The sequence below is a fragment of the Archocentrus centrarchus genome, chromosome 18 (genome assembly GCF_007364275.1).
Source record: "Archocentrus centrarchus isolate MPI-CPG fArcCen1 chromosome 18, fArcCen1, whole genome shotgun sequence".
NCBI classification, from domain to species: Eukaryota; Metazoa; Chordata; class Actinopteri; order Cichliformes; family Cichlidae; genus Archocentrus; species Archocentrus centrarchus.
The window spans coordinates 7,577,347-7,605,292 of NC_044363.1; the positions used below are offsets into that span (position 1 = coordinate 7,577,347).

Genomic DNA, 27,946 nt, shown 5'->3' on the forward strand with positions numbered 1-27,946 from the left:
GTCTTGGTTTGGTTTCCCAGGCTGTTTGCTCAGGGGAGATTTTGGTTGGGCCATTTTGTTGGAGTGAGCAGTGGGCATTGGTTCCTTTTGTGTGGTTATCATTTGTTATTTGGTTTTGTGACTCACTTTGGGCCTGTACTAGGTTTGTGTTTGGTAGGAGTCCTCCCCATTTGAGGTTAATCAGCGAGTGTCATTGGGACGCTCGTGGTGTTTTGTTTTTTAGGTGGCAGTGAATGTGGGTAGAGCTTCCTTGTTCCCTTTCCCCTAACATCGGCTCGGGAGCACCTCCATGGAGATAGAGGGTGACCAACTTTTCGTTACTTTTTTTCACTCCATTGGGTTTGTGTGCATAAGACCCCCACCCCACCACCACCACACACATGACTGCATGAAGCATAGGGTGCAGTTTATTAGCTCTTTTGGGGTATAGTGGGGTGTGTCTCCTATACACACCCTTGAGGCGACTGTTTGTTGTGATTTGGCGCTATATAAATAAAACTGAATTGAATTGAATTGAATTATACTAAACCCAGTCTGGCAGCAGGTGGGTTGCTTTTTGGTTGTGGAATTTGTTGAAAATGGCTTCTGTTTTGCATAGTTTTGTTCAGTCTCCTTCAGAACTGTCATTGGAACTGTGTACTGAGGAACAGTTAATTGTGATAACTGACCATTACAAAATTGACATAGCTGATAAAAAGTTGAAAGATTCTGTTAAGGTTGGTTTAAAACAGGGTCCTGTGGAGGCAGGGATTCTTTGCAGGCAGGCAGCTAGTGATCAGGGTGCTAGTGATCAGTCTGGTCCACCTGCACTGACCTTTGAGCAGCAGAGGGAGCTGTTACACATGCAGCTGGAGCTGGAAAAGTTGAGATGTTCCAATAGACCAGTTGCAGGTTCTGGAGTTCAGTTTGATGCTGCAAAAAAATCTCAGCCTACTGCCTAAATTTGATGGACACTTATTTGACTCTGAGCGAACAGCAAATTCCATCCGTCAATTCTTATCCACTTATCCTGTTCAGGGTCGCGAGGGGTGGATTGTACACACCACACAGAATGCCAGCCTGCCGTGGGGCCAACATAAAGAGACAGACAACCATTCATACCTATAGACAATTTAGAGTGACCAGTTAACCTAACCCCAGTAAATGCATGTCTTTGGACTGTGGAAGGAAACTGGAGGACACCCATGCGGACACGGGGAGAACATGCAAACTCCACACAGTGAGCGGCCAGGGCCAAGGTGGAATCAAACCCAGACCTTTTAGATGTTATTCTAGCTGCGAGGCAGCACCACCACAACACTGTGCTGTTAGTTTGGCACAGTATAAATACATTTGGCACTACATAAATAAAACTGAATTGAATTGAATTTGCATAAAAAAGCCGCTAAGCAAATGTACCTAAGGGCAATATTTATTACTTTTCTTAGTATGTTTCTTTTAAGGAAATGGCTCGTGCAATTCCCCAGATGATGCCCTTAAATGCATTATACTGAGAGCCTTTATGCATCGTGTCTTTATGCATTATATAAAGACATCTAAACATAAACAGTTTTGCTTTTTTCTCCTTCCTGTCTTCCTCTCTGTTTTCACCTATCACAACTTTTTTTTTTTTAATAAGTGTCTTACTCTGTTAGGAAAACAACCAAAGTCCAGGAAACACAAAGCACTCAGAACAAAGAATTATGAAGGAACTATTTGCTTGCAAGGGAGCTTTTACTTTTCTGTAACACAACATGCAAAATGCTCATTGGGGCAGCGTTTGAGCCGTCTTCTAAAGGTGTATTTCAAACAGTACACTCTGAAAACAAGATAAGGAAGAAATGGCTCTGCAGGTTCTGACGGCTCTGGAATGTGGTCACTGCCCTTTTGACTTCACTTCTTAGCAGCAAACACAACATTTGTGATTAAATTCCATTCATGCACTACCACTCATTGCCACACACTTAAGACAGACATGCTCTTCCTGGTAAAACAGGTATAAAGTTCCTTAAGAAGGCACAACATGTGGGGGAGTGGTGATGGTTACTGGTGGAACGACATAGTTCAGTGTTGTGCAATCTCCACTTTTTCCTTATGGTTTTTGGTTATATAGTTGGGTCATACAGTGTAATCCTTTTGGCTCAGTGACCAGGTCGTTTGGAAATGGGACTGTGGTTAAATGAGGTCTAGCCACAGAGCAGACAACACAGTTAGACTGATTCATTCTCTCAACTGATTGAACACCCTCTCTAACCACATAGCCAAGACATTTGGAGTGTCTTGGATCTGTTGCTGGGGGAGGAGCAGGAATGCAGGTGATGATTTCTGTAGAGGGTTTTAGTTTCATTTCTATTTGAGCAACTCCAATGGCTCAGCACCTTTAACATATGATCCTTAAGTATAATATCCTGAATCTGTGACTTTTGGCCCTTTTAGAGTGAGGATTAAAGGATTGTATTGTTTCACAGTCCCTGTCTATCCTCCTTTGACTTGAGTAAGTATATTTTCTAAATCACAATTCAGGTTATATTGTAATGTATATACTGTTGTATATTCCTCCTGTTGAGACATAACATTGTTTATGACTCAGTGATTCTGGGTATCTTTAGAAAAGGCATTCTGGCTGCCTGAAAAAAAAGGTGATATTATACACAAAGTTTGATGTGTGAGCTGTCCTTGATGATGTTTTTGGCTCTGCTGATGCAGCGGGAGGTGTAGATGTCCATCAGGGAGGGGAGAGGGCAGCCAACAATTCTTTGTGCTGTCTTGACTACCCTCTGAAGCCTGACCTTGTCCGCCTCAGTGCAGCTGCCGTACCATACTGTGATACAGTACGTCAGCAGGCTCTCATTGGATGAGCGGTAGAAGGTCAGCAGCAGGTTTGAGTCCAAGTTGTTCTTCCTGAGGACCCTCAGGAAGTGAAGTCGCTGCTGAGCCTTCTTGATAACAGCTATCTGACCAAGAGAGATCAGCAGATTTGAGGACACCTGAAGGTGTGGACCCTCTGCACACACTCGCCGTTGATGTAGAGGAGGGGCTGGATCAGTCCTGCGCTTCCTGAAGTCAGTGATGATCTCTTTGGTTTTCATGGTGTTCAGTACCAGGTTGTTCTCTGAACACCAGGCTGTCAACTTCAGGACCTCCTCTCTGTAAGCTGCCTCATCTCCCCTTGAGATGAGTCCGACCACTGTGATGTCGTCAGCAAATATGACGATGAGGTTGTTATTGTGGGCCGGACTGCAGTCATGGGTGTAGAGGCAGTACAGGAGGGGGCTCAGCACACAGCCCTGTGGGGAGCCAGTGCTCAGTGTGCGGGTGGAGGAGAGATGGGGGCCAAGTCTCACAGTCTGGGGCCGGTTGGTTAAGAAGTCCTTGATCCAGAAACATGTGAGAGGGGGGAGGCCCAGGGTGTGCAGTTTGGTGGTGAGAATGTCCGGGATGACTGTGTTAAACGCTGAGCTGTAGTCAACAAAGAGCATGCGAGCGTAGCTCTGCTGCTGCTCCAAGTGGCTCAACACAGAGTGGAGAGCAACAGCAATGGCGTCCTCTGTGGATCTGTTTGCACGATATGCAAACTAATGGGTGTCGAAAGTGGGGGGCAGATGGTCTGGATAACCAGCCTGATTACTGGTGTGAGGGCCACAATGGTGATATGCTCGGTGTTAACCAGCTATTCACGGCAGGTAATGGGTGCTTCAGCAGCGACCTGGCATTATAGGGTTAAAATTTATTTCAATCTTTTTACAATTACCACTCTCTAGGTTCATCTAGATAAGGTCCAACATGTATATCATCAAAGTAAATTGCAAGAAAAATGTCTCTTATAACTTAGACTTTACTGTCTAGATAAGGTCCAGTACATTTATTTCCATCCATCCATCCTCTTATCCTGCTTGGGGTTGTGGGGGGCCTGGAGCCTAACCCAGCTGACATAGTGCGAGAGGCAGGATGCACCCTGTACAGGTCGCCAGCCTGTCACAGGGTTAACACAGACAGACAAACAACTATACACACCAATTTAGACAGACCAGTTAACCTAACTCCACATCTTTGCACTGTGGGAACCCAGACCTTCTGGGTGTCATTCTACCTGTGAGGCAGTAGTGCTAACCACCATGCCACCATGCTGCCCACGTTTATATCCCTAGAAGGAAAAAGGCCTCTTATATCTTAGACACAGTGCTCTTTGTTATAGCTATAGGTTATAGATAAGGTGCAACATGTGTATTTGGTTTTTTTTTTGCAATTAAAATTGCAAAAAAAAATGGCTCACATGTTAGACCTAGTTCATCACACAGTTAAGATTCTTCCTTACCCTGAGTGCATTCAGTTCCTGGAGTTCACTGTTCTCTTAGATCTCGTTACTCTCTCCGTGTCCTTCCCTGTCACTGGCCTCACAAAAATTCCCTACGACCCCTTTAACGGGCTCAGGTGGAGGGCTTTTTAGTTGCATGCATGGCTTAGCAGTGATGTATTTGAAAGAACAGAAGAGAGATGTGGAGAACCGGCTTCAAAGGACGTCTTGTTAAGAAAATGATTTCAGGAAACTTGCAAGAGAGCTTTTACATTTCAGTGAGACATCATGCAAAAGGCTCACAGGAGAGAGTTACACATTCTTTCAAACAACCTGACACAGCACACAGCATTTCTATTGGTAGTGGAGCCTGACAAAAGGATAATAATTATAACACTCAGATTTTTTCCCACATACTAACTGATCAACCTCTGTCCTGAGTCTTATTCCACTTTTTATACACATTTTGTTATACTCGACACCTTCTACAAATGAACGTCCTTGATTAAAACTCTTAAACAGGTTTCAAGGTTTCTTTATTGTCATATATATGCAAAAATATATAATGAAATTTGGCGTTCCAGAACAGTCATCCAAGAAATACAAAGACAGAAACAACAGGGGGGGACAGGTGTCCTGAGGTCATGCAGCCGACACGCAGCGCTACCTTTAGCAGGAGAAGAAAACAACACACATCATGGGGTAGTTAGGTTAAAAAAAGTCATCTGGTACAGTGCTCAAAATGAGAACCATACCAGGGTCCAAAAAAACCACCTTAGCAAAGCACATTTGCACATTTAAAGCTAGGATAGCAGCGGTAGGTGAGGTCAGGATGCAGACGGAGACGAGAGGGTGGGGGCATTGTGGAGCCAGATGCCAGCTCCTAGCCAAAACAGTTCGCTGATAGTGATGGAATATCATCAGCGGCCGTGGTACACCAGATCCAGCTTCACAAATCACAACACGGAGTAGGGGGAAGAGCAGCCGCACACAGAGCCCTGGAGCGATATGGTTGCCAGCCCAAGGCCGGCGGAGGAGCCGAATTACTGGTTCTTATTCGGACAGTGTGTGAAAGACGCTCTCACAGCAAGCAGCAAGCGGAGAGATGGGGAGGGCAGGGAGAGAGAGATAGTGCGACCGTCTCAGACGAGAGCAGGAAGAAGAGGTGATCCAGGGAAGGGAATGTTGACGTGTATTTAACTGTTAAAACACAGCCATGACTGAAGTAAACAAAGTGAATTAAATGGAATAAGTTGTTACTCAGAAGTCCTGCAATTAAAATTAGAATCTTTTAACAGCATTTTGAAGACACTAAGGCAATCTGATTGCAAATAGATTGTGAAACCAAAATATATAGCATGATTATGTAGGGCTTCCTCCCACAGTCTAAAGACATGCAGTTAGTGAGGTTAAGTTAATTGTTGTAAATTTTGCTAAATTTCCCGTAGGTGTGAATGGATGTCTCTCCCTGTGTTAGCTCTGGTGATGTGTCCAGGGTGTACCCTGCCTCACACCCTATGATAGTTGGGATAGGCTCCACCCTCCACCCTTTTTCTTCTTTTTTCTTACGGCATGCTTTGCAGAGATTTTCTTTCTTTGTTTATTTTTGCAATGTTGTGGGAATTCACAAAGCCAGACTTGACTGTTCCATCTCTTCTTGTTTTTTGCAGGTTTGCTAGTAACAGTTCAGATCTCTGCAGATTTATCAACATGTGATTTATATTTAAACATATCTGTCCTCTTAAACATTCTTTTAGTCTAATGTTTCTTCTTGCAAATACTGTAAATTTTTGACATATAATAAAAATATGAAATAACATTCACAGTATGGCGACATGCAGTTACTGACGTAAAGTTAATTGGTTGTTCTAAACTGCCCATAGGTATGTTACTGTGTTAGCCCTGGTGACGTGTCCAGAGTGTACCCTGTCTCTCACACTATGACAGCTGGGATAGGCTATAGCCCCCCTGCGACCATGAACATCGTAAACAGAAGAGAATGGAAAAATGGGTTAAATCAAATTGTCTAGGATCCAAATAACAAAGCAAAATCTCTTATATGATTACTGAAATGTTGTACTATCTAACTATTAATGTGGTGGGATTGTTTCCATCCTGCTGTGAGTGTTGGAGAAATTCTTGTAGACAGAACCTGAAGAATAATGTAGTTTATTACAAAAAGAACAATGTCTGTACATTCGTCCATGATGAACGGGAGAGGCTTAAGTCAAACTCCTCGAGCATGTCAATGTTTCAGCTAATAAACCATCAAATATCCTGTTTTTTGTTGCCCACGTTCCTGACATCTGTTTCCTAATGCACATGACTTCACTATAGGACTGATGCGAGCCCCAACACACAGAAAGCTTATCTATACATATTATCCCTAACTTTTTGACATGAACATATGTAATCAGGGAAACTTATGGCCCTAGGCCTTTTCACCCCAGAGGGGCTCCTCATGCCTCACTGTCCTTACTCAGCAAAACAGCAAAAACACACAGAAATTACAAACATGTTGTGCACCAGATACTACACTATCAGTTTTAAAGAACCATTTTGTCACTTCACTTTTAAGTGGTTTAACAGATATTTCAGTTTTTCTTTTAGTTATCTGTGTTTTTATTTACTCAGGGTTGATGATTTATTTATTTTTACTGTTTCCAGGCATCTGTAATGAGTCCTGTTAAAGTGAGCCTTCTCTTGGTTTTACATCATGGTGTTCTCCTCTTTCTAACACGATGCTGTGAAGGTAAGATTCACACAATAATTACAAAAGTCTACAATCTAAAGTCATCTTCATTTTAACAGGAGACTGAAACATCTGAAGCCACAGCTTGTAAATTTTTTAATTATTGTACAACTTCATGGTGTTTCCACCAAATTATGTTATGTATGTAAATTTAGTTAAATTGATTAGTTCAGTTCCAAAGTTTACTGAGTTAATGTCAGATTAAGAAATGCAAAGTGAAGCACTGATACTGTAGGTTTACCTCCGATCTTTCTCAGCCTGATGTTGACATGAGAATTGTGCCCCCTGAATGGTTCTTGTGTCAGAGTTTGCAAACTCATGAAAACACCTCAAACACTTCACAATTACAAAACTGCAGCATTTTATGTGCCCCTAAATATGTTCTTGTTGGTGAAAGTTTTTCTTCTCTTCCTTAAAACAAAACCTACTGCAGTAGTTACCAGATAAAGCAGTTTGAAGACAAATCAAACAATGATCCATGCATCCATTTGTACTTATACTGGATACACTGGCCTAAATTGATTTTGTTGTTTTTTTGGTCAAATCTTGAAGTGAGAAAACCACCTAAACAGACTTCTGGTGTTTCTCCTCAGGTCAGTCTCACATGATTGGTCCAACTCAGCCAGTAGTGGCAATGATTGGTGATGACATCATTTTGCCATGCCACCTGGAACCTGCTGTGGATGCTGTTAAACTGACTGTGGAATGGTCCAAACAGGACCTCACACCTAGATTTGTCTATGTGAGGCGAGTTGGTGTGGAGCTGCTGACTGAGCAGAATTCATTGTACACAAAAAGAACATCACTCTCTGTCAGCAAACTGCAGTGTGGAGACATTTCACTGAAACTCTCCACAGTGAAACTCTCAGATGCAGGAACGTACAAATGCCTTGTACCCAAATTTGGTGCAGAATCTGCGGTCCAGCTAGCTGTAGGTAAGTTTAATTTAATTTAGTGTAATGTCTTCACTTTGTAATTTAAATGACTTGAAAACCTGAAGGACAACATTGGGAAATGTAATGACAGTAAATAAAATTAAATAGGACAAGCACAGGGTCACTTATGATAAGCACAGGGGCATTTTTATGCAGAAATGGTATTATTGTCCAAGCAGGTCACACTAATTTGGCCAGTCTGGCATTAAAACAACAACAAAAAAAAAAGACAAATACAGTGTTAGCAACACGGTCACTCAAAATATGTTTTTAATTGTTTTGGCGACTTCCCTTAAACAAGTTCTCACAATCTTTTCTTTGCAGGTTCTGTTTCCTCACCACTCATTGAACTCTCCACAGTCAAAAATAAAGTTGTGTTAGAGTGTAAATCTAATGGCTGGTATCCAGAGCCTCAGCTGTTGTGGCTGAACAGAGAGGGCAAACTCATTTCTGCTGAACCTACAAAGACTGTCAGAGGTTCTGATGGTCTCTATACTGTCAGCAGCAAAGTGTCTGTGGAGAAAGGACACAGCTACAGCTTCACCTGCAGAGTCCAACAAAAGTCTATTAGCCAAATCAAAGAGGCACACATCCATGTTTCAGGTAGAGAAATGGTTTATGACTTACATTCATTTACACTGACAGAAAGTAGAGTCGAGCACATTATGACTCTTTATTTTTACAGACGATCTCTTTATGGTCCAGTCTGATACTACTGTTCACATTATCGTCAACTTGGTTGTTTCTTTAATATCAGCTGGAATATTAACTTCCATATTATTCATAATATGGAGGCAAGAACAAAAGAAAATTGGTGAGTTCAAAGTTCATTGTACTTTTTACCTAAGCACAAATCATCAGCTTTTTTTAATGCCTTTTTTACAGTAACTGCCTTTAAATTAAAGACCTAAGAAGCACAAATGTGGTTCAGATAAAAGTGTCACAAACACAGAAACAAATCCTACAACATTATCTTAAAAGTAGGGAAAACAGTGGATGTAGATCAGAGCCTGATCAACATTATTAAACCCATGAAATAGTTGTGCCAAAGATGAGGACCAAGTCTGCACTGACTCAGAGTCAGCTGTCGTCTCCAAAGAGACAAAATGGTGATAAAAAGGCAAGAAGATGGAGTCAATCTGCTATCAGTCTGCTGTTGGTTTGTGATTGAATTTAATTTAATTTGTCAATTACATGTAATCTGGTTGTAGTGATATGATGATTAACTGTGATAAATCATCAAAAAATGCAAATCTGTTGCTGTCTGTTGTCAGCAACATACACAGGATTTCACAGTATCTTCTTACATTCAGAGTCCAGCCACACTCTCATAGATCTGACGTATTTATTCATATATTCTAATAATTTGTCTTAAGTTTTTTTTTTTTTTTTTTATCTTCTTACAATTGATGTTCTTTAAGTGACTATTCTTGGTTGTTTGTTGTTTTTGTTTTGTTCTTAAGTGATGTCCTTTGATTTGATTTTACCCGACAAATACAACAATTTGGGAAAGTATCTGTTCTCTCTTTTATTCATAGATGAAAGAGAGACGAGGATGGAGGAGCATTCACAGAGAGAAGGTGAGGAAAAAAACAGACTTAAAGATGAGTTGAAGAACCATGAGGAAGACTTGACACATATCCACCAGATCATTAAAAGCCAGAATGAGAAGAAGAAAGATCTGAAGAACCAGAGAGACAAACTCAACTCACTACTGCAGCAGGACAAAGCAGAGATGAAAGAGGTCACAAGGATGTTGGAGACGACCCCCAAATCAAACACAGAGAGAAGAGCAAAGAAGCATGAACAAAGGCGAGATGACTTGAAGAACAGAATGAAAGAACATAAAGAACTGTTAGGGAATACAGACAAACTAATGGAGGCAACAGTGAACATTATAATCCGAATGACAGAAATGAAGCTAAAGCTAGAAAAGGACACGGAAAAAAATCGTAAACACTTGAATAGTTGAACATCTCAGAAAAGGAAAACAATGAACTAGTGTCTGAGAATACAGCAGGATTTTTATTTATTCAACCTGTTACTAAAATCACAATGTTTGTCAACTGTTATAAAAAGTTGCATGTTAACTTTACACTCCCCGTTCCCCTCCAATCTCACTGTATATTCTGTATAACGACAATGAAGGCATTCTATTCTATTCTATTCTTCAGTTGTGTACCTACATCTTTTTCCCTTTAGGGAAGGACAGAGTAACACATGACAAATGCAACATGGGTTTAGCTGTGCTTTTTCCCTCATTTCTGTCTTTTTTAAATGTGTTGCCAGATATTTCTTCATTTGTTTGTTAGTTTGTTATCTTTTTAATCTTTTGAATTGTGTCTGTGTGTAAGTAAGAATTATACTGTGAGAGATGGAGGAAGATCTGTTCATGGAAACTAGCCCACTATCATTAAACTGTTTTCTTTAAATGTTACCATTTTCTGTCTTTTTCTGTGATTTGTGTCTAAGGTGTATGAAGTATTTCTAGCATCTGAAATCATGAACACATGACAATGGATCGATGTCAACTTTTACAAAAAAAACAACAAAAAAAAAACAATAATTTATTAATTAATAATGATTCAGTGGAAAAAGTGAGTTGAATTATCGGCAGTCTTATGACCTGTTTTTTTTTTTTTTATTAATGATATTAACCTTTTATTTCCTACCCTAGCACAAGTCTGCCTGACCTTATTTTTACATTTTTACATGCTGTAGTGCCATTTTTCAGAATATTTCAACGTGATATCAATAGAATCTTTTTATCCCAAATTTTAATATGTATGAAAGAAGTCCATAGTAAATAAATAAAGTAGCTAAAAAGTCCACAGACCCACAAAGAAATAGAAAATCTTGTTTTAAGACAAAAATGCCATAGCTGCATCCTGGAGAGCAATTTATAAGTTACAGTAGGTGAAAGTCTGACTTCTCCTATGCAACCAATAAATCAAAACAATATGAAACAATACACATAAAGTTTTGGAGAAGAAAGTGTGACAGTTATAAGGTTCAGGTTAAGACATGCTATATGGGACAATAGCACCACCTACTGTCTGAAATGTCACTGCACATGCTAATCCTCAGTGTAACGGAGAATTCACGTAGAGATGACGCATCTGTCAATGTTGTGGACAAGACTCATATTATTGAACTGTAAGGCAAATAGAAGTGGAGCTTGCTTTTTTTTTTTTTTTTTTTTTTTTTTACATATCAGTTGGGAATTATTTCTGTTATATTTTTAGTGACTTAAATATTTGTCTTCTACCAGTTATGAACACCAGTAACAAGACAATATTTTTGATGGAACTACAGTTGCTGAAATATTATATATGCTCCTAGACTGAGCTAATCCCCATTGACTCCTATGTTAAAAACAAAAAACAAAAAAAAAACACAAGTCAACAAATCAGTGACATGGTGACAACTCCTGTCTGTTACTTTGGTGTTTTTGTGTCCAAGAACCCTAAATTATGACCATCATCAGAGTCTGAGATATAAAGCACTTGGATTTGTTTGGTTTTTTTTTCACCTGTTGTCATAGAGCCCGCCCTCTCCGGGCCAGCAGTGTGTTGTGTGGGTGTGTTTTTGTTGTTCTTTGGGCAGGCTCGACATCTGTTCCACCCTCTGGCCAGCCTCTTCCAGCCGTGTGCTGCACACCTGTTCTCCATCACTGATTACTCACCTGTTGTTCCTGAGACTCACTTGATGGGTATTTAAGCCAAAGGAGGTCTTCAGTCCTTGCTGGCTCGTTGCCCCTACCAGAGTTGAGCCGGGTTCTGTTTGTGTGTGAGCCAAGGATTCCGAGGGCCAGTGAACGCATTGTCAGACCGACGGAGTGCTGGAGACGAGCCTGCCTATCCCCGGACCTTCCCCTTCAAAAACTTTGTTGCTTTGTACAAATAAATGCTCTAACATTTTACGTCTGCCTCTGCAGTTGGGTCCTTCCTTTCCCTGCACGCCATGACACGTGGTTTTGGTCTCTTTCACTTGTCTGATAACACCTGCAAGGAGAACAGACACTGAAACTGCTTTTTGCTTTTTATTGTATCTAATAATTGTCAGAGTTTGTGGGGTCATTCACAGTTATCAACATTTTCATTTTAGGCCATGTGCTTTCACATTAATATTGATACAGCAGCGTCCATCAGGACTTTAACGGATCGGTGAGAGTTGCCTTTAATTTATAATTCAGAGGTTCCTGTTGACTGTACCCACGCCAAAACTGTACAGGCACGAAGGAATGACCCTGACTGTCTGTCTCACCATCACTGCTTCACTCGATCACCACAAACACACACACTGCTGCCCCGCCCCCCTCTCCTCTCAGCCACTCAGCTCACAAACAACCACAGTGATGCAGGACGCATACCTATTCATCTATATTATATACATTCATAAAATAAAAGCTCAAGCTTAAAGTACTTTTTTTTTCTCTCCCATGTTTTTTTTTCCTCCCATTTGAATGTGGACTGCACTGCATGAGCTGCCTCACTACAGAGCGGCAGTGGAGAGAGTTGTCATCTGAATAGCCGGACTTGTGCCAAAAAGTGGTTTCCGGTGTTTGCCCAAAAATTATTGCTGGTATTTATATTATTGTAAAGGACTTGCGGACCTATAATCTGTCAAGCATATATCAAACATCATCTCTTATGAATGATATCAATTCATTTTGAGTCATAAAGAACATTTCTGTCACATGGTAGAAGCTGCAATCACTTCTTGGCAAAGTGACTTTCATATATTCTTTATTAATGAGGGTTAAAATTATCATTGATATTAAAAATGTCTTTTTTCCCCCAAGAGATCCACGAGGGCTGCAGAAATTGCAATAAATATAAGATTACAGTTCTATAAAGAGTAGCCAAAAAGGACGTGATTAATTATAATGTAGATACAATGATGCACAGTCATAAATATATTTGCAAAATAATTCCTTTCTTTATTTTATATATAAGCCCTTCATAAATGCTGTGCACCACAGTCTATAAGCAAAGATAAAACATTTAAAAAACGATAGGAAATCACTTTTTGACACAACACTGGAGACCTGAAAACCTGTTTTGTGTACATACTGAGTGCTCGTACGGCATCCCTTCATCCCTCAAATAAACTGTCCATAGTGACATAAGCACAGTTACAAACCAAATAAAACAATCACATTCATATCACAGGATTCACCCCAATTTGTTTCTGCTTTCCCTCTTGACCCCACCATTGTATTATAAACACAGACACCATGTTAATAAGTTCAGAATTTTTGTATCGGCATCACAAACATTCATTTATTCAGTTTGAAGCTTCACACACCAAAGCCACAGAGTATAATCACTCTGCCTGTCTTACAGTTATTGTCCACTTGATGGAGCAGTAGAGCAAATGAAGCACCATGAAGCTTCGACCCATGGGTTCACCGATTGAATAGAAAGCTTCAATACTTTGTGAAGCTTCATCTCACCCTCACTAATCATGAGTGTCTCTAGTAATTTAATAACATTTAAGGTAAGTGTGACAGGCCTATTATCATTGTTCTCCTGAGGACATGTCTTTTTTGGAACTGGAATTATGGGTTTTTTCCAGATTTCTGGCACAGTCTGTGCATCAAGTGAGAGCTGAAAAAGCTGGTGCCAAGCTGGAGTTAATTCCTCTGCGAATGTCTTTAAGAAGTGTGACGGCAACTGGGTTTGGCTGCGTTTTCTGTCTTTTTAGTGGGTGGAACTGACCCAAATTTGGATGCAACACAGAAAGCAGCATTGCCAGAATCTGCAGACATTTTCTCTTTTTTGTCACATTCCTTGAGCCAGGTTGTGACAAAGCCAGGAAAGCCAGGAAAGTGGACAGTATCAGGCCCAGTCACTTCCTTTTCCATTCAGTCTGAGAATTTTTGTGACCGCATTAGAATCAATTAAATTCCTGTCTGTCTGTGTAGATTCTCAGTTATCCAGGTCATAGTAGTCTCTGGAGCTTGAAAAAGGCGACTGGACTTCTTTTTGTTTCTTGAAGACGTTTCACCTCTCATCCGAAAGGCTTCTTCAGTTCTCAACCAAATGGTGGAGAGACCCAGGTATTTAAACCCCTGTGGGCGTAGTCCCCTGGAGGTGGTTATGACCCTCTATTGTGTTCAAGCACATGATCAATAGAGGGTCATAACCACCTCCAGGGGACTACGCCCACAGGGGTTTAAATACCTGGGTCTCTCCACCATTTGGTTGAGAACTGAAGAAGCCTTTCGGATGAGAGGTGAAACGTCTTCAAGAAACAAAAAGAAGTCCAGTCGCCTTTTTCAAGCTCCAGAGATTAAATTCCTGTCCTTCACATAACAGTTCTCTGGGTGGGAAAACCATTTTGATGTCAGAGGAGGCCTCCTGAACCACCTCAACTGGCTCATTTCGATGAAGAGGAGAAGCGACTCCACTCTGAGCCCCTCATGACTGGCTGCACTCCTCACGCTATCTCTAAGAGAGAGGCCAGCCACCCTTCAGAGGAAGCTCATTTCTGCCACTTGTATTTTTGATCTCGATCGGGATGTTTTGTCGGTGGTGGTCAGATTGTAAACACAGCTAAAGGTGAGTCTAACCTTGTTTTGTGTAGACAAAATATTCGGCGATCAAACTTGTCTACCTCAAGGAAGTAAAAGTCGGAACAAGATTTTTGTCGGTGAACCTGTGGAAGGATCGTTACTGGCTGCTAAGCGTACTCCCCAGCCTGCACAGGTCTCTCACACTATCTGCTTGTGGGGGGGTCCTGACGGATAGGCGGCTTAGCAGCTTGGTGTGTACCCACATGTGGTCACAGCCCCTCCATGTGTCCGTCCCTCGGTTGTCACAAACCCTGCGGCCTAGTATCTACTATTCTGTTACTGTTGACATAAACATGCTGCCATTTTGTGCCTTTGTGGTTGTACTGTGCCAATTTATGTTGAAATCTTTTTATCATAGTCTGATATTTGGGCCTTCGTTTACACTGGGCAGAGGACGGACTGTAGATTTTGCTGGTTTTGCCTCAAAACAAAGTATTATTTATTAAAAAGTAGGTGAATTATTATATTTATGTTTTTTAAAAAAGGCACCACCATTGCCTGTGAAATGAAATGACTAAAATTTAAAATAAGATCCAGATTATAAAAAAAACTCTTTTAATAGCGAAGTGTGGGCAGATTTGGAAGGTTTTGCATCTGAACTCTTCATGTTTCTATATTCTTTTTAAAAAAATCTACAACAAAAACGCTTCTGAAAAGTAGATCATGCAGAGATAAACTGGCTGCTCTCTTATTATATTTTATTGTTTCCCGTGATCATCATATCTCTAATGAGCACAACTGCACACAATTGTGCTGTCTCCATAACAACCGTCAATATAACAGAGAAGAACATTTAAGTGCAAGACTTGCACATCATTAAAAAAACAGTATAAATTTGAAAGGAAAATTGTTATATCAAATGATTATATATTACTTAGAATACAATATTAATTTGAATTTATTTTAGGAGAGCATCTGGCTCTCACAATGTTTGCAGAGAAAAATTCCAGCCCTCGGACAAATGTGAGTGACTTTGATCCTGTAGCAGAAGGCAGGATTTTCATCTGCAACATGAAACTTTATTTGATATCTGTGTCTGTGTGTGTGTGTGTGTGTGTGTGTGTGTATACTTACATACTCTTATTTCAAAGCAGCAGTTGCATTAGCCGGGCAAAATGATTGCTTTCATCCTTGTACTCGACATTCTCTTTTTCGACCTAATGTTCAGGTCAGTAAAACATTACCATTATCCAGTAATTCTCTTTAATAAACCACGTTTTTTAAAGTAGCTGCTGATGCTGTGAGTTAACTGAAGCTCTTTTTCTCAGATGAGGACTGACCGTAGTGATTTACATAAAAAAGCCCCTTAGCAAATGTGCTGAAGAGCAATATTTGTTACACTTTTATTAGTAAAAATGCCCTTAAATCCATTGAACTTGAAAACTTTATACATTAGGGTTTTTAGGCATCATATAAAGACATTTGAACACACAGATTTGCTTCTTTCTCCTTTCTGCCTCCTTCTCTGTTTTCATCCATCACAACCTTTTTAGCACCATCTTACTCTGTTAACAAAATTATGAAGCATTTATTTAGTTGCAAAGATACATGCAAAGATACATTTCAGTGTGACATCATGCAAAAAGGGCAGTTTTTGAGCCATCTTTTATGAGATAAGGAAGACGCGGCTCTGCAGGTTGTGATGGCTCTGGAATGTGATCACACTGCTTTTCTGGCTTCACTTCTTAGTAACAAACACAATGCTCCAGGTTAAAGTGCATTCGTTCAGTCGGACTCATTGCCTCACGCTTAAGCAGAGGTGTTCATCCTGGTAAAACAGGTATAAATTCCTGAAGAGGGCACAAAATGTGGAGGAGTGCTGACGGTTACTGGTGGAACAAGATAGTTCAATGTTGTTCACTTTGAAGGAATGCAGGTGACACCTTCAGTAGAGGGTTTTAGTTTCATTTCTGTTTGAGCAACTCCACTGCCTCAGCACCTGTAACATATGCTCCTAAAGTATAATATTCTCAATCTGTGTCTTTTGGCCCCTTCAGCGTGAGGATTAAAGGATTGGCTTGTTTCATAGTCTCTCTGTCCTCCTTTGACAACAGTAAGTATATTTTCTAAATCACAATTTGGGTTATATTGTAATGTATATACAGTTGTATATCCCTCCTGTTGAGACATAACATTGTTTATGGCTCAGTGATTCAGTGTATCTGTAGAAAAGCCATTCTGACTATTTCTGTACATTATCACCTTGCTACATTTTTTTTAAATTTCAAAAACCTTTAGTTTTTTCACACCTTCAAAATTCAACAGAATCAATGATCTCATTCCTTGTTATGAGTCAAATCATGGTTATAGATTCTTGTTTCTTGATTTTGAAAAAAATCTGTCTTTACGAATCTACAAAGTGATGAGAACTAAATCTGTGTGTTAAAGGTCTGCTGATTTCTCTGTTAAGGCAAATGAAACCGAAGAAAAATTGATCTATAGATTTAATCTCACAACAACATGAAAGACTTCAGTCTGTTTTACTTTGATGAACTCAGCAGAGGCTCCATAATTGTTGTAAAGCAACAGTCCAACAAAGAGTGGCTTAAATTCTACGTGTAATCAATCTCTATTATTGTGTTAGATGTTTTCCAGTGTCCCCATTTATTGCATTTGAAGCAGCAGACTTTTATGTTATCCCTTTTTTGTCCTTTTGCTTTTTGATTTGGAGTTGCAAGCTTTCCCTTTACCTCCTCTGGTACATTACAACATTACAATTTTTTTTTGAGATTGTGGGTGTGTAGGGGGTGGTGTAGGCTCAGGAAGAGTAGGAAGAGTAGGAGGAGGAGGAAGCACAGTGTTACCTTTTTCTCTTTTCCTCTCTTGCCTTTCTCTATACTGTCTTCCCTTTTTCCTGCCGCTTTAACCCAACATTTTGCTACTTCCAGCACATATTTCTGTAACTGCTTTTTCCCCCTTTGCTTTAAACTTAAAGTGTGATTTTTTTTGCACCCACCATTCTTTCCCTGGTTTATCTAGATGAGGTCAGACATGTCTATTCTTTGAAGTAAATTGCAAGAAAAATGTCTTTTATATCTTAGACTTTACAGTCTAAATATCACTTATATACAGTGGATACGGAAAGTATTCAGACCCCTTAAAATTGTTCACTCTTTATTTCATTGCAGCCATTTGCTAAAATCAAAAAAGTTCATTTTATTTCTAATTAATGTACACTCAGAACCCCATCTTCACAGAAAAAAACGGAAATGTAGAAATTTTTGCAAATTTATTAAAAAAGAAAAACTGAAACATCACATGGACATAAGTATTAATTTGTGAATCCAAAAGAAAACAACGGTAACCACTGAGACAAGCTGCCTCTCTCATTCCATTCCTCCAAACCGAGTCATTATGCCTTGTTAATTAAAAAACCTCTGATTTGACTCCAGAAGTCCCCAAGCGCTTATGCTGACTCACACTTTGGGGATTATCTCCCCCAACCTGAGCTGACCCGACTTCTTTCCGGCCTAGAACCATTTGTTAGATCGCAAAAAAAATCAGCGGTAACCTCCGTGGACGAGTTCCTTTTTCAATCTCTAAAGCGCTACACAACACAACACTAACAAGACAGACTAACAAAAACAGAACACCAAACAAACACCATTCACAGCAGCTGCAATCACTCACACACATTGTTCCTTCCAGCCTGAGCTGCTTGACTCTGTCTCCATCCAAACAGCTTGTTTGGACAGAGACGAGAACAGTGACAATCTCCGTGAAGGATTTTTACTTCAAAATCACTCCTCAAACACTAACCCCCCAGCTCTCAGCTACAGGTTAACCTTTTGACCTCTTCACACACACCAGCAGACAGACACACACATACACATGGCGCCCAGTGATGTGCGGTGAGGTTTGTGAGGGGTGTGACATCTGACTCATTTGGAATTAGATGTTTACATATATGAACCCAAAATAGAAGCTTAGATTTCAATTTTAATTATACTAATGATTAATTATGCTTTAATCAACTCCATACTGTTCAATGATGATGGCAAGAAAAACAAATATTTAATGTAAGATCAAACTTTTTTTTTTCCATTGGGGGGGGGGGGGGGGGGGGGGGGGGTCTCTTTTTAAATTAAAAGAGAAAAACATTTATTATCTTACCTTTATTTGAAGATGGGGGCAGCACTGCCCCCTATCGTACTTTCTGCCTCCCCCTGCATATTTTCACTGTGCATTTATGACCGATCACACACATTCATTCAGTATATTAGACAGACTGTGGAACATCAGCATGTGCACCACATGTGTAATCAAACATGTATATTAGCATATGAAGAGAGACAGCAATGGGCACGCTCCAACTGCCTCCTTCCTTTATTGTATGTGACACAGCGCCACCAGAGGTGAGCCACAGCACTGCACTGGCTCACCCTGCATTTCTTCCATGTGTTTGAACAGGCGATGCATAAATTCTGCGATTTTCACCATTAAAGTGTTGAAATGATGGAGAAAACAGGTTTATAAAACAGTTTTATAGAACAGTCACGTGGTCAAATGTATTTTCTCTTATCATTGTTGGTATTTTACTGATGACAGAGGCGGCCTGACCTGCCTCTGCTGACTGAATGTCACTCACTCACATGCAAGACATGACACAGCACAGGAGCCTGCTCAACCAGTGATCATTAATATAAATAGTTCAACAATTTCTCTTTTTTCAAATCAATTAAGACCCTTAGTTTCCCACAAGTTCTTTACTTGAAGGTAAGATGACAGTTAATAAGTTAATAAGTTTTTATTTCCCTCAGGCCTGGGCAGAGCCTCTGCTGCTCTCAGACAGCACCAAATTTATGCAGAAAAACTCTGCTTAATTAATTTTTGCTGTGGCTTTGGTGCTCTCTGAAAAGCAGGCAGTGTCTGCTGACATCTTCCTACCTCAAATCCTGTTTGTTGACGCCAAAAATGTGGGTGACATATTTTAGGGTCTCCGTGTTCCTTCTGGCCGAAAATTGAAACCCAATTAAATCCAAAAACTCACTGGGAGGAGCAGGTTTTGGTGCAGGCTGTTTATCAGACATATTAGTTACACAGAACACCAACAAAAACTAAAATGCAGACAGTAACATAGTTGAGACGAAGCTACACACACAGAAGAGAAGAAGAGAAGAGGGAAACACAAAGACAGAGAAAGATGCGGAAAGAGGAAGAAAAAGAGGACAGAAAAGAGAAAAGTCAGTAGAGAGAGCCCAGACAAAGAGCTGGCTGGCATTTATATCCTAAAGATGGTAACCACCCACTTGCCTTTGACCTCTCCTAATTTACATCAAGTCTCAGCCCATGAAACTTGAATCCCATCCAATTGTCTTTTGGTTCGAATACGCCCACTCTTTACGGCTCACACATCACAGGGGTACCTCTTGGTTTATGACAGTTCAAACAGACGTCACCATGATGAATCTTTTTATTCAAACATCTGCTAAGATAACATCATCAGTATCACCCCTCTTAGCCAAGTCTTATGCCCCCCCTTTTGGCCACAAGAACACAAGGGTGGGGGCCTACAGAACTCCATTTTAGGAATGTACCTGTCATAAAACACTGCTGAAGTATTACACAGTGTTACAGGTGTCATGAGCAGCAGCGCTCACTCTGGCAACTCTCCAAAAGCCACAAATGCACACCCAAGATCTAACAGGTTTCACCCTCACCCCAGTGACCCCGAGAACATAAAGCAGTCTATGCATAAATATATTAAATATATATTATATATGAAAGTATATCCTTTCATGGGACAGCACTGACAAAATGAAGGGTGTACTCACTTTTGTGATACACTGTAACATGAAATGATGGATAAACCACTGCTGTGGGTGGGGATAGTCCCCTCACAGTATATGTACCATGATGCAATGAATGGGTGGCTACTTTTCCTCTTGCAAATACTGCAATTTTTATTTCATTAGACATTTAATAAAAATATAAAGTCACATTGTTACTGAAAGGCTGTACTATTTAACTATCAGTTTTAAAGAACCACTTCAATTGGAAGTGGTTTGATAAATATCTCAGTTTTTCTTTTGTTTAATTATCTATGCTTTTATTTTTTCAGGGATAATTATGTATTTATTTACTTTTACTATTTCCAGGCATCTGGAATGAGTCCTGTAAAAGTGAGCCTTCTCTTGGTTTTACATCATGGTGTTCTCCTCCTTCTAACACGATGCTGTGAAGGTAAGATTCACACAATCATTACAAAAGTCGACAATCTAAAGACATCTTCATTTTCACAGAAACATCTGAAGCCACAGCTTGAACATTTTTTAATTATTTGACAACCTAATGTTTGTTTCCGCCAGATTATGTTCTTCAGTTCCAAAGTTTACTGAGTTAATCCCAGATTAAGAAATGCAAACTGAATATTTATACTTTTGGGAGGTGGAGCACTGATACTGTAGGTTTTCCTCCGATCTTTCTCATCCTGATGTTGATATAAGACTTATGCCCCCTGAATGGTTCATGTGTCAGAGTTTGCAAACTCATGATTACACCTGAAAAACTTCACAATTACAAAACTGCAGCTTTTTGTGTGTCCCTGAATTTGTTTTTTCTTGGTTGGTAAGTCTCTTCCTTCAAACAAAACCTATTATAGTAGGTACCAGATAAAATATTTTGAATCCAAATCAAACAGTGAACCATGCATCCATTTGTACTTCTACTGGATACACTGGCTTTGAATGCTGGTACTGGTCTAAATTGATTTTGTTGTTTTTTTGCTCAAATCTTCTAGTGAGAAAAAAATATATATAATCAGACTTCTGGTGTTTCTCCTCAGGTCAGTCTCACATGATTGGTCCAACTCAGCCAGTAGTGGCAATGATTGGTGATGACATCATTTTGCCATGCCACCTGGAACCTGCTGTGAATGCTGGTGATCTGACTGTGGAATGGTCCAGAAATGACCTCAAACCTAGATTTGTCTATCTGAGGCGAGATGGTGTGGAGCTGCTGACTGAGCAGAATTCATTGTACACAAGAAGAACATCACTCTCTGTCAGCAAACTGCAGTGTGGAGACATTTCACTGAAACTCTCCACAGTGAAACTCTCAGATGCAGGAACATACAAATGCCATGCACCCGAATTTAGTGCAGAATCTGTGATGGAGCTAACTGTAGGTTAGTTTAATTTAATTTAGATTCATGTCTTCACTTTGTAATTTAAATGTCAAGACAAAAAGCAGCACAGACATTGTGGGTATCTGGGCTAAACTGAAAACGTACTCAGAATAATAAGAGGGATAAAGGAAACATCAGGTCTTCACCTGTAGAAAGTGGATCCTCCACATGTTTTGAGAATAGAAATACATTTATTTGGGTGACCTATAATAGCTCTTACTTGACATTTGGACTGAGCACACTGACACTTGGACTACAGAGACATTTTGGCAACCAGAGTAGCTACATGGGGCAACTGTGGACAAAAAAGTGGACAAAAAAGAGAGATACAAGACTGTGATGGAAAATTTTACTTTAATAATTTCCATAACCCCTTAACTGGCAGCAAAAAAAATCACCTGAAACAACTACATAACACCCTCTGGTTATTATTGGCTCTGAACAAACCATTTCATAGCCTATTAACCAGCTGCGTCTGGTCCGCGGGCCGAATGAAGTGCATTTATATGGCAGGCTAGACCCGCCCATTTTGACTGACACCTCATTCGGCCAATCATGTTAAGAAATGGGTTTCCCAGAGCCAATAATACTCAGAGGGCATCACGTAGCTTTGTCAGGTGATTTGGTGCAGCCAGTTACATGATTGGCCGAATAACGTGTCAATAAAAATGGGAGGGTCTAGCCTGCCATATAAAAGGGACTACAAACGGCCCGTCACCGGGCCCTTGCCAGTTAACAAAGACAAACAATACTGAAATTTAGAATCAGGGGGGATTTGTCCACCCAATCAGTGGGCATTTTGCCAACCCAGAGGCACATGACCCCATAAGAACAAACGCCTCAGTGAGGGGTAGCCCTTCTGCTGACCAACAAGGCTCAGTATGGGGATATCTGGATAGACCAGGCGGACAGTTGACTTTACAAAAGGACTACTTGGATAGCTAGAGGGTAATTTCAGCCAAAATTAAGGATTTCTGACCAGCCAGGTTGGCACCCAATGTCACAAGCAAGACATCCATACTATGGAAATGACGGCTGACTACATGGATATATGGACCAACAATGAAATAACATTAAAAAAAATGTTAATTTCACATATCCCTGGGTCAGTGTAGAATGCTCTTTACACAACCAGAACTACAATATTGGGCATTTGAATGACAGTAAACACGATTAAATTGGACAGGAAGACTTGCAATAAGCACAGGGGCATTTTTATGAAGGAAAAATATTATTGTTGATTAGGCCACTCTGGCATTAGATTAACATTTTAAAAAATAATTTAGCCAGAGGGTCACTCAAAGAATGTTTTAATTAATTTGGCAAATACACTTAAACAAGTTCTCATAATTCTTTTCTTTGCAGGTTCTGTTTCCTCACCACTCATTGAACTCTCCACAGTCAAAGATAAAGTTGTGTTAGAGTGTGAATCTAATGGCTGGTATCCAGAGCCTCAGCTGTTGTGGCTGAACAGTGAGGGCAAACTCATTTCTGCTGAACCTACAAAGACTGTCAGAGGTTCTGATGGTCTCTATACTGTCAGCAGCAAAGTGTCTGTGGAGAAAGGACACAGCTACAGCTTCACCTGCAGAGTCCAACAAAAGTCTATTAGCCAAATCAAAGAGGCGCACATCCATGTTTCAGACGATCTCTTTATGGTCCAGTCTGATACTGCTGTTCACATTATCGTCAACTTGGTTCTCTGTTTAATATCAGTTGGCACAATAACGTCCATATTATTCATAATATGGAGGCAAGAACAAAAGAAAACTGGTGAGTTCAAAGTTCATTGTACTTTTTCACCAAACACAAATCATCATCAGATCTGTTTTTAATGCCTTATTTTACAGTAACTGCCTTTAAATTAAAGACCTAAGAAGCACAAATGTGGTTCAGATAAAAGTGTCACAAACACAGAAACAAATCCTACACCCTTATGCTAAAAGTAGGGAAAACAGTGGATGTAGATCAGAGCCTGACCAATATTATTAAACCCATGCAATAGTTGTGCAAATGATGAGCACCAAGTGTGGACTGACTCAGAGTCAGCTGTCATCTCCAAAGAGACAAAATGGTGATAAAAAGGCAAGAAGATGGAGTCAATCTGCTATCAGTCTGCTGTTGGTTTGTGATTGAATTTAATTTAATTTGTCAATTACATGTAATCTGGTTGTAGTGATATGATGGTTACTGTGATAAATCATCAAAAAATGCCGATTTGTTGCTGTCTGTTGTCAGCAACATACACAGGATTTCACATTAACTTCTTACATTCAGAGTCCAGCTCCACTCTCATAGATCTGATATTTGCTCAAAAACTTTGCCTTCATAAAGGAATATAACCAGCTGGTAACCAGCTGATTGGAGTCTCTACTGTAGAGCGTTATGTTCCAGACATGCAAAGTTACTCTCATCACTGCAGTTTGACTGAGACTGGTTGCAATGTGTTGGCAGTCTAAGAGTAATTGGACTCTTGACGGATGGTCTCATCCTGTAGCTGGAGGTATATACGACTTTTCAGATTGCTACCTGTCTCATCTACAGGAGCAGAACTGTCAGTACTTTTCTGAGGTCCCCAGAAGAAGAAGATGAACAAAAGATGTTAATTCAAATGTCCTTCATAAATTTATTTTGGACTTCCAGTTACAGTGAATTATCAAGTATGTTAGAAAGTCAACTGGTTTTTGAGAGGATTTTTGTTTTACAATCGTCAGCGTGGGTGTAGGGCAGTAACTTTATAGTCAGTCTCTTAAATAATGATTCAAAGAGATAACTTTTTGTTTATACTTTAATAGTGGTGGTACACAAATTTAGAACTCCAACATGTGTCATACATGTTGATTTCTAACATTTTATCCTTCATTCTAAACAAGTGTGTGTTTATGGCCAAAATTATGACAATAGACAAAGCAGATACAGGGTATGTCTTCCTTACAGTCGTGTGTATTATTTTGTTCTTAAGTGATGTCGTCTGATTTGATTTTACCCGACAAATACAACAATTTGGGAAAGTATCTGTTCTCTCTTTTGTTCATAGATGAAAGAGAGATGAGGATGGAGGAGCATTCACAGAGAGAAGGTGAGGAAAAAAACAGACTTAAAGATGAGTTGAAGAACCATGAGGAAGACTTGACACATATCCACCAGATCATTAAAAACCAGAATGAGAAGAAGAAAGATCTGAAGAACCAGAGAGATAAACTCAACTCACTACTGCAGGAGGACAAAGCAGAGATGAAAGAGGTCACAAGTAAGCTGAAGAAGCCCCCCAAAAAGAAGCATGAACAATGGCAAGATGACTTGAAGAAGAGAATGGAAGAACATGAAGAACTGTTAGTGATTACAGACAAACTAATGGAGGCAACAGAGAACATTATAATCCAAATGACAGAAAGGAAAGTAAAGCTAGAAAAGGACACAGAAAAAAATCGTAAACACTTGAAGAATTAAACATCTCAGAAGAGGAAAACAATGAACTATTGTCTGAGAATACAGCAGGATTTTTATTTATTCAATTTGTTGCTAAAAATCACAATGTTTGTCAACTCTTATAAAAAGTTGCATGTTAACTTTACACTCCCCGTTCCCCTCCAATCTCACTGTATATTCTGTATAACGACAATGAAGGCATTCTATTCTATTCTATTCTTCAGTTGTGTACCTACATCTTTTTCCCTTTAGGGAAGGACAGAGTAACACATGACAAATGCAACATGGGTTTAGCTGTGCTTTTTCCCTCATTTCTGTCTTTTTTAAATGTGTTGCCAGATATTTCTTCATTTGTTTGTTAGTTTGTTATCTTTTTAATCTTTTGAATTGTGTCTGTGTGTAAGTAAGAATTATACTGTGAGAGATGGAGGAAGATCTGTTCATGGAAACTAGCCCACTATCATTAAAGTGATTTTTTTTTTTTTTTTTTTTTTTTTCTGTGTATTTTCCTGTTATTTGTGTCCTAGGTGTATGAAGTATCTTTAGCATCTGCCATCACGAACACATGGCAATGGATTGATATCTGTCAACTTTTAGAAAAAGAAAAAAAAAAACAATTAATTAATAATGATTCAGTGGAAAAAGTGATTTGAAGTTTATGGGCAGTCTTATGACCTGTTTATTTATTTATTTTTATTAATGATTTTAACCTTTGAATTCCTACCCTAGAACAAGTCTGCCTGACCTTATCTTTACATTTTTACATGCTGTAGTGCCATTTTTCAGAACATTTCAACGTGATATCAATAGAATCTTTTTATCCCAAATTTTAATATGTATGAAAGAAGTCCATAGTAAATAAATAAAGTGTCTAAAAAGTTTTAAAATTTTAAAGAAATATATAGCAAAAATCAAAATATTAAATTATAATCTGACAGAAAATAATGTAGGACATCTCAGCAAACAATAAATAAAAAATGAAGTTCTCCCAGTATTGGCCATAACCAGCACATCTGCTTTTGGATCCATAGCATTAGGAACTTTGTGTGCATTTTTTTTTTCTTTATTTTATTTTCTTTTAATCTGTATGGCCCCCCAGTTTCCCATAGAGGGATTATGTCTAATCCTGGAATAAATACTTTTTCCTACTTTGGTCTTCATTGCTTTTTTTCCTTTTTAGTCTAGGACCACCCTTAATCCATGACTGGGAAACCGGCTATATACGTTTAATGATTTCCAGTGTAAAACCTCACCTTATGTCTGAATGGTCAAAGTGAGTGTAAATTTTTATCTATTTTACATTTAAAAATTTTATGTTTCAGCAGGAGAAAATACTTCATCATAAAATCTATCAAAACAATGTGAAACTATACACGTAAGGTTTTTGTGAAGGAAGTCTAACAGTTATACAGTTCAGGTTAAACAATGCTAAATGGGACAGTAGCACTGTGTGAAATGTGACTGCACTGACCAGTACTGGCAAAGGATTATGGGTAATCGTGAGGAATTCACGTAGATGTGATGCATCTGTGAATGTTGTGGACAAGAGTTATATTACTGAACTGTAATGCAAATAGAAGTGACGCTGACTATTTTATGTAAAATATTATCTTTTGGGGATTATTTTTGTTATGCTTTTGTTGAGTTAAATATTCATTTTCTACCAGTAATGAATGCCAGTAACGAGCAGAGGTAGCTGACATTCTGTACTTCAGTAGAAGTACAAGTACTTGTGTTAAAAACTACTCTGGTAAAAGTTGAAGTACTGGTTCAACTTCTGTACTCAAGTAAAAGTAAAAAAGTACAGGCTCTGAAATCTACTCAAAGTAAGAAAGTGAAAGTAGCTCCTTGGAGGACGTTTCTACCTCTTTCTTACATCTTCCTCCATCTGAGTGAAGTTATCGCTCATTCTTTGCTCTCCCTTAAAATACAGCAGCTGTTCTTTTAGCTAGCAGACACACTGTGTGACAAACTGCACACACTTTTTTTGTCGTTCAAGTTTTCTGTCATTTATTTTCCTCACCGTTCTGGCGTGCAGCCTCTATGTAAAGCGCAACTTCCTCTGGCTCTTTCCGGTCTCCGAGCGAGCGTTGCAGGAGCCTCTCCCTCTACCGTGTGGGGTGTCTGTTCCCTGTTGTTCCGACTTCCAAGAAAAATACGCTCGCAATCAAAAGTCGGCTCCCGCACTGACTGGAAATGCAAACGTTTCTCAGACGCATTAAACCTAAAGTAACGAGCTTGTTTTGAAAATGTAAGAAGTAGAAAGTACAGATACTTGTGTAAAAATTTAGTGAGTAAAAGTAAAAAGTAGTCAGAAAATAAATACTCAAGTAAAGTACAGATACCTGAAAAATCTACTTAAGTACATCGTTATTTCCCACCTCTGTATCTAAGAACCATAAATTATCACCATCTGAGATATAAAGCACTTGGATTTGTTGGATTTTTTTTTTCACCTGTGATTTTGGTCTGTTTCATTTGTGACAAAGTGATAACACCTGCAAGTAGAACAGACACTGAAACTCCTTTTTACTTTTTATTGTATCTAATAATTGTCACAGTTTGTGCTCTTCTAAGGGGTCATTCACAATTGTCAACATTTTCCAAAGCATGCACTTTTTCAGACCCCCCCCCCCCCACACACACACACACACACACATGCACAAAAGTATACAAAGAAAATGTTAATTTAATTTCACCTGGTTCTCTGGTACTGAAATGTGATAGGAAGTACTAAAAACTACGGAACCCCGCAAGGGACATGGGAGAAAAAAAAATGTGAGGAAAAAAAGAAATGTACTTTTGTTGTTTTTAATTTAAAAAATTTTATAAACTTTCTGCATTAATCTGG

At 39.4% G+C, this 27,946-nt stretch overlaps 1 protein-coding gene across 1 annotated transcript; it reads left to right on the top strand.

The window, feature by feature from the left end:
* Window positions 1-2,343: 2,343 nt before the first annotated feature.
* On the top strand, window positions 2,344-25,547 carry LOC115797579 (butyrophilin-like protein 2). The gene is made up of 7 exons (XM_030754180.1): window positions 2,344-2,473; window positions 6,941-7,025; window positions 7,619-7,960; window positions 8,285-8,563; window positions 21,325-21,666; window positions 23,032-23,439; window positions 24,704-25,547. Exons 2-7 carry the CDS (start codon window positions 6,950-6,952, stop codon window positions 25,114-25,116), a joined length of 1,860 nt encoding a protein of 619 aa, XP_030610040.1. The 5' UTR covers window positions 2,344-2,473; window positions 6,941-6,949; the 3' UTR covers window positions 25,117-25,547.
* The last annotated feature ends 2,399 nt before the right edge of the window (window positions 25,548-27,946 follow it).

Coding starts and splice junctions, on each gene's coding strand:
- LOC115797579 (XM_030754180.1), top strand. CDS start 6,950: ATGAGTCCTGTTAAAGTGAGCCTTCTCTTGGTTTTACATCATGGTGTT. Junction 7,961..8,284: donor TGCGGTCCAGCTAGCTGTAG/GTAAGTTTAATT, acceptor TTTTCTTTGCAG/GTTCTGTTTCCTCACCACTC. Junction 23,440..24,703: donor GCAAGAACAAAAGAAAACTG/GTGAGTTCAAAG, acceptor TTTTGTTCATAG/ATGAAAGAGAGATGAGGATG.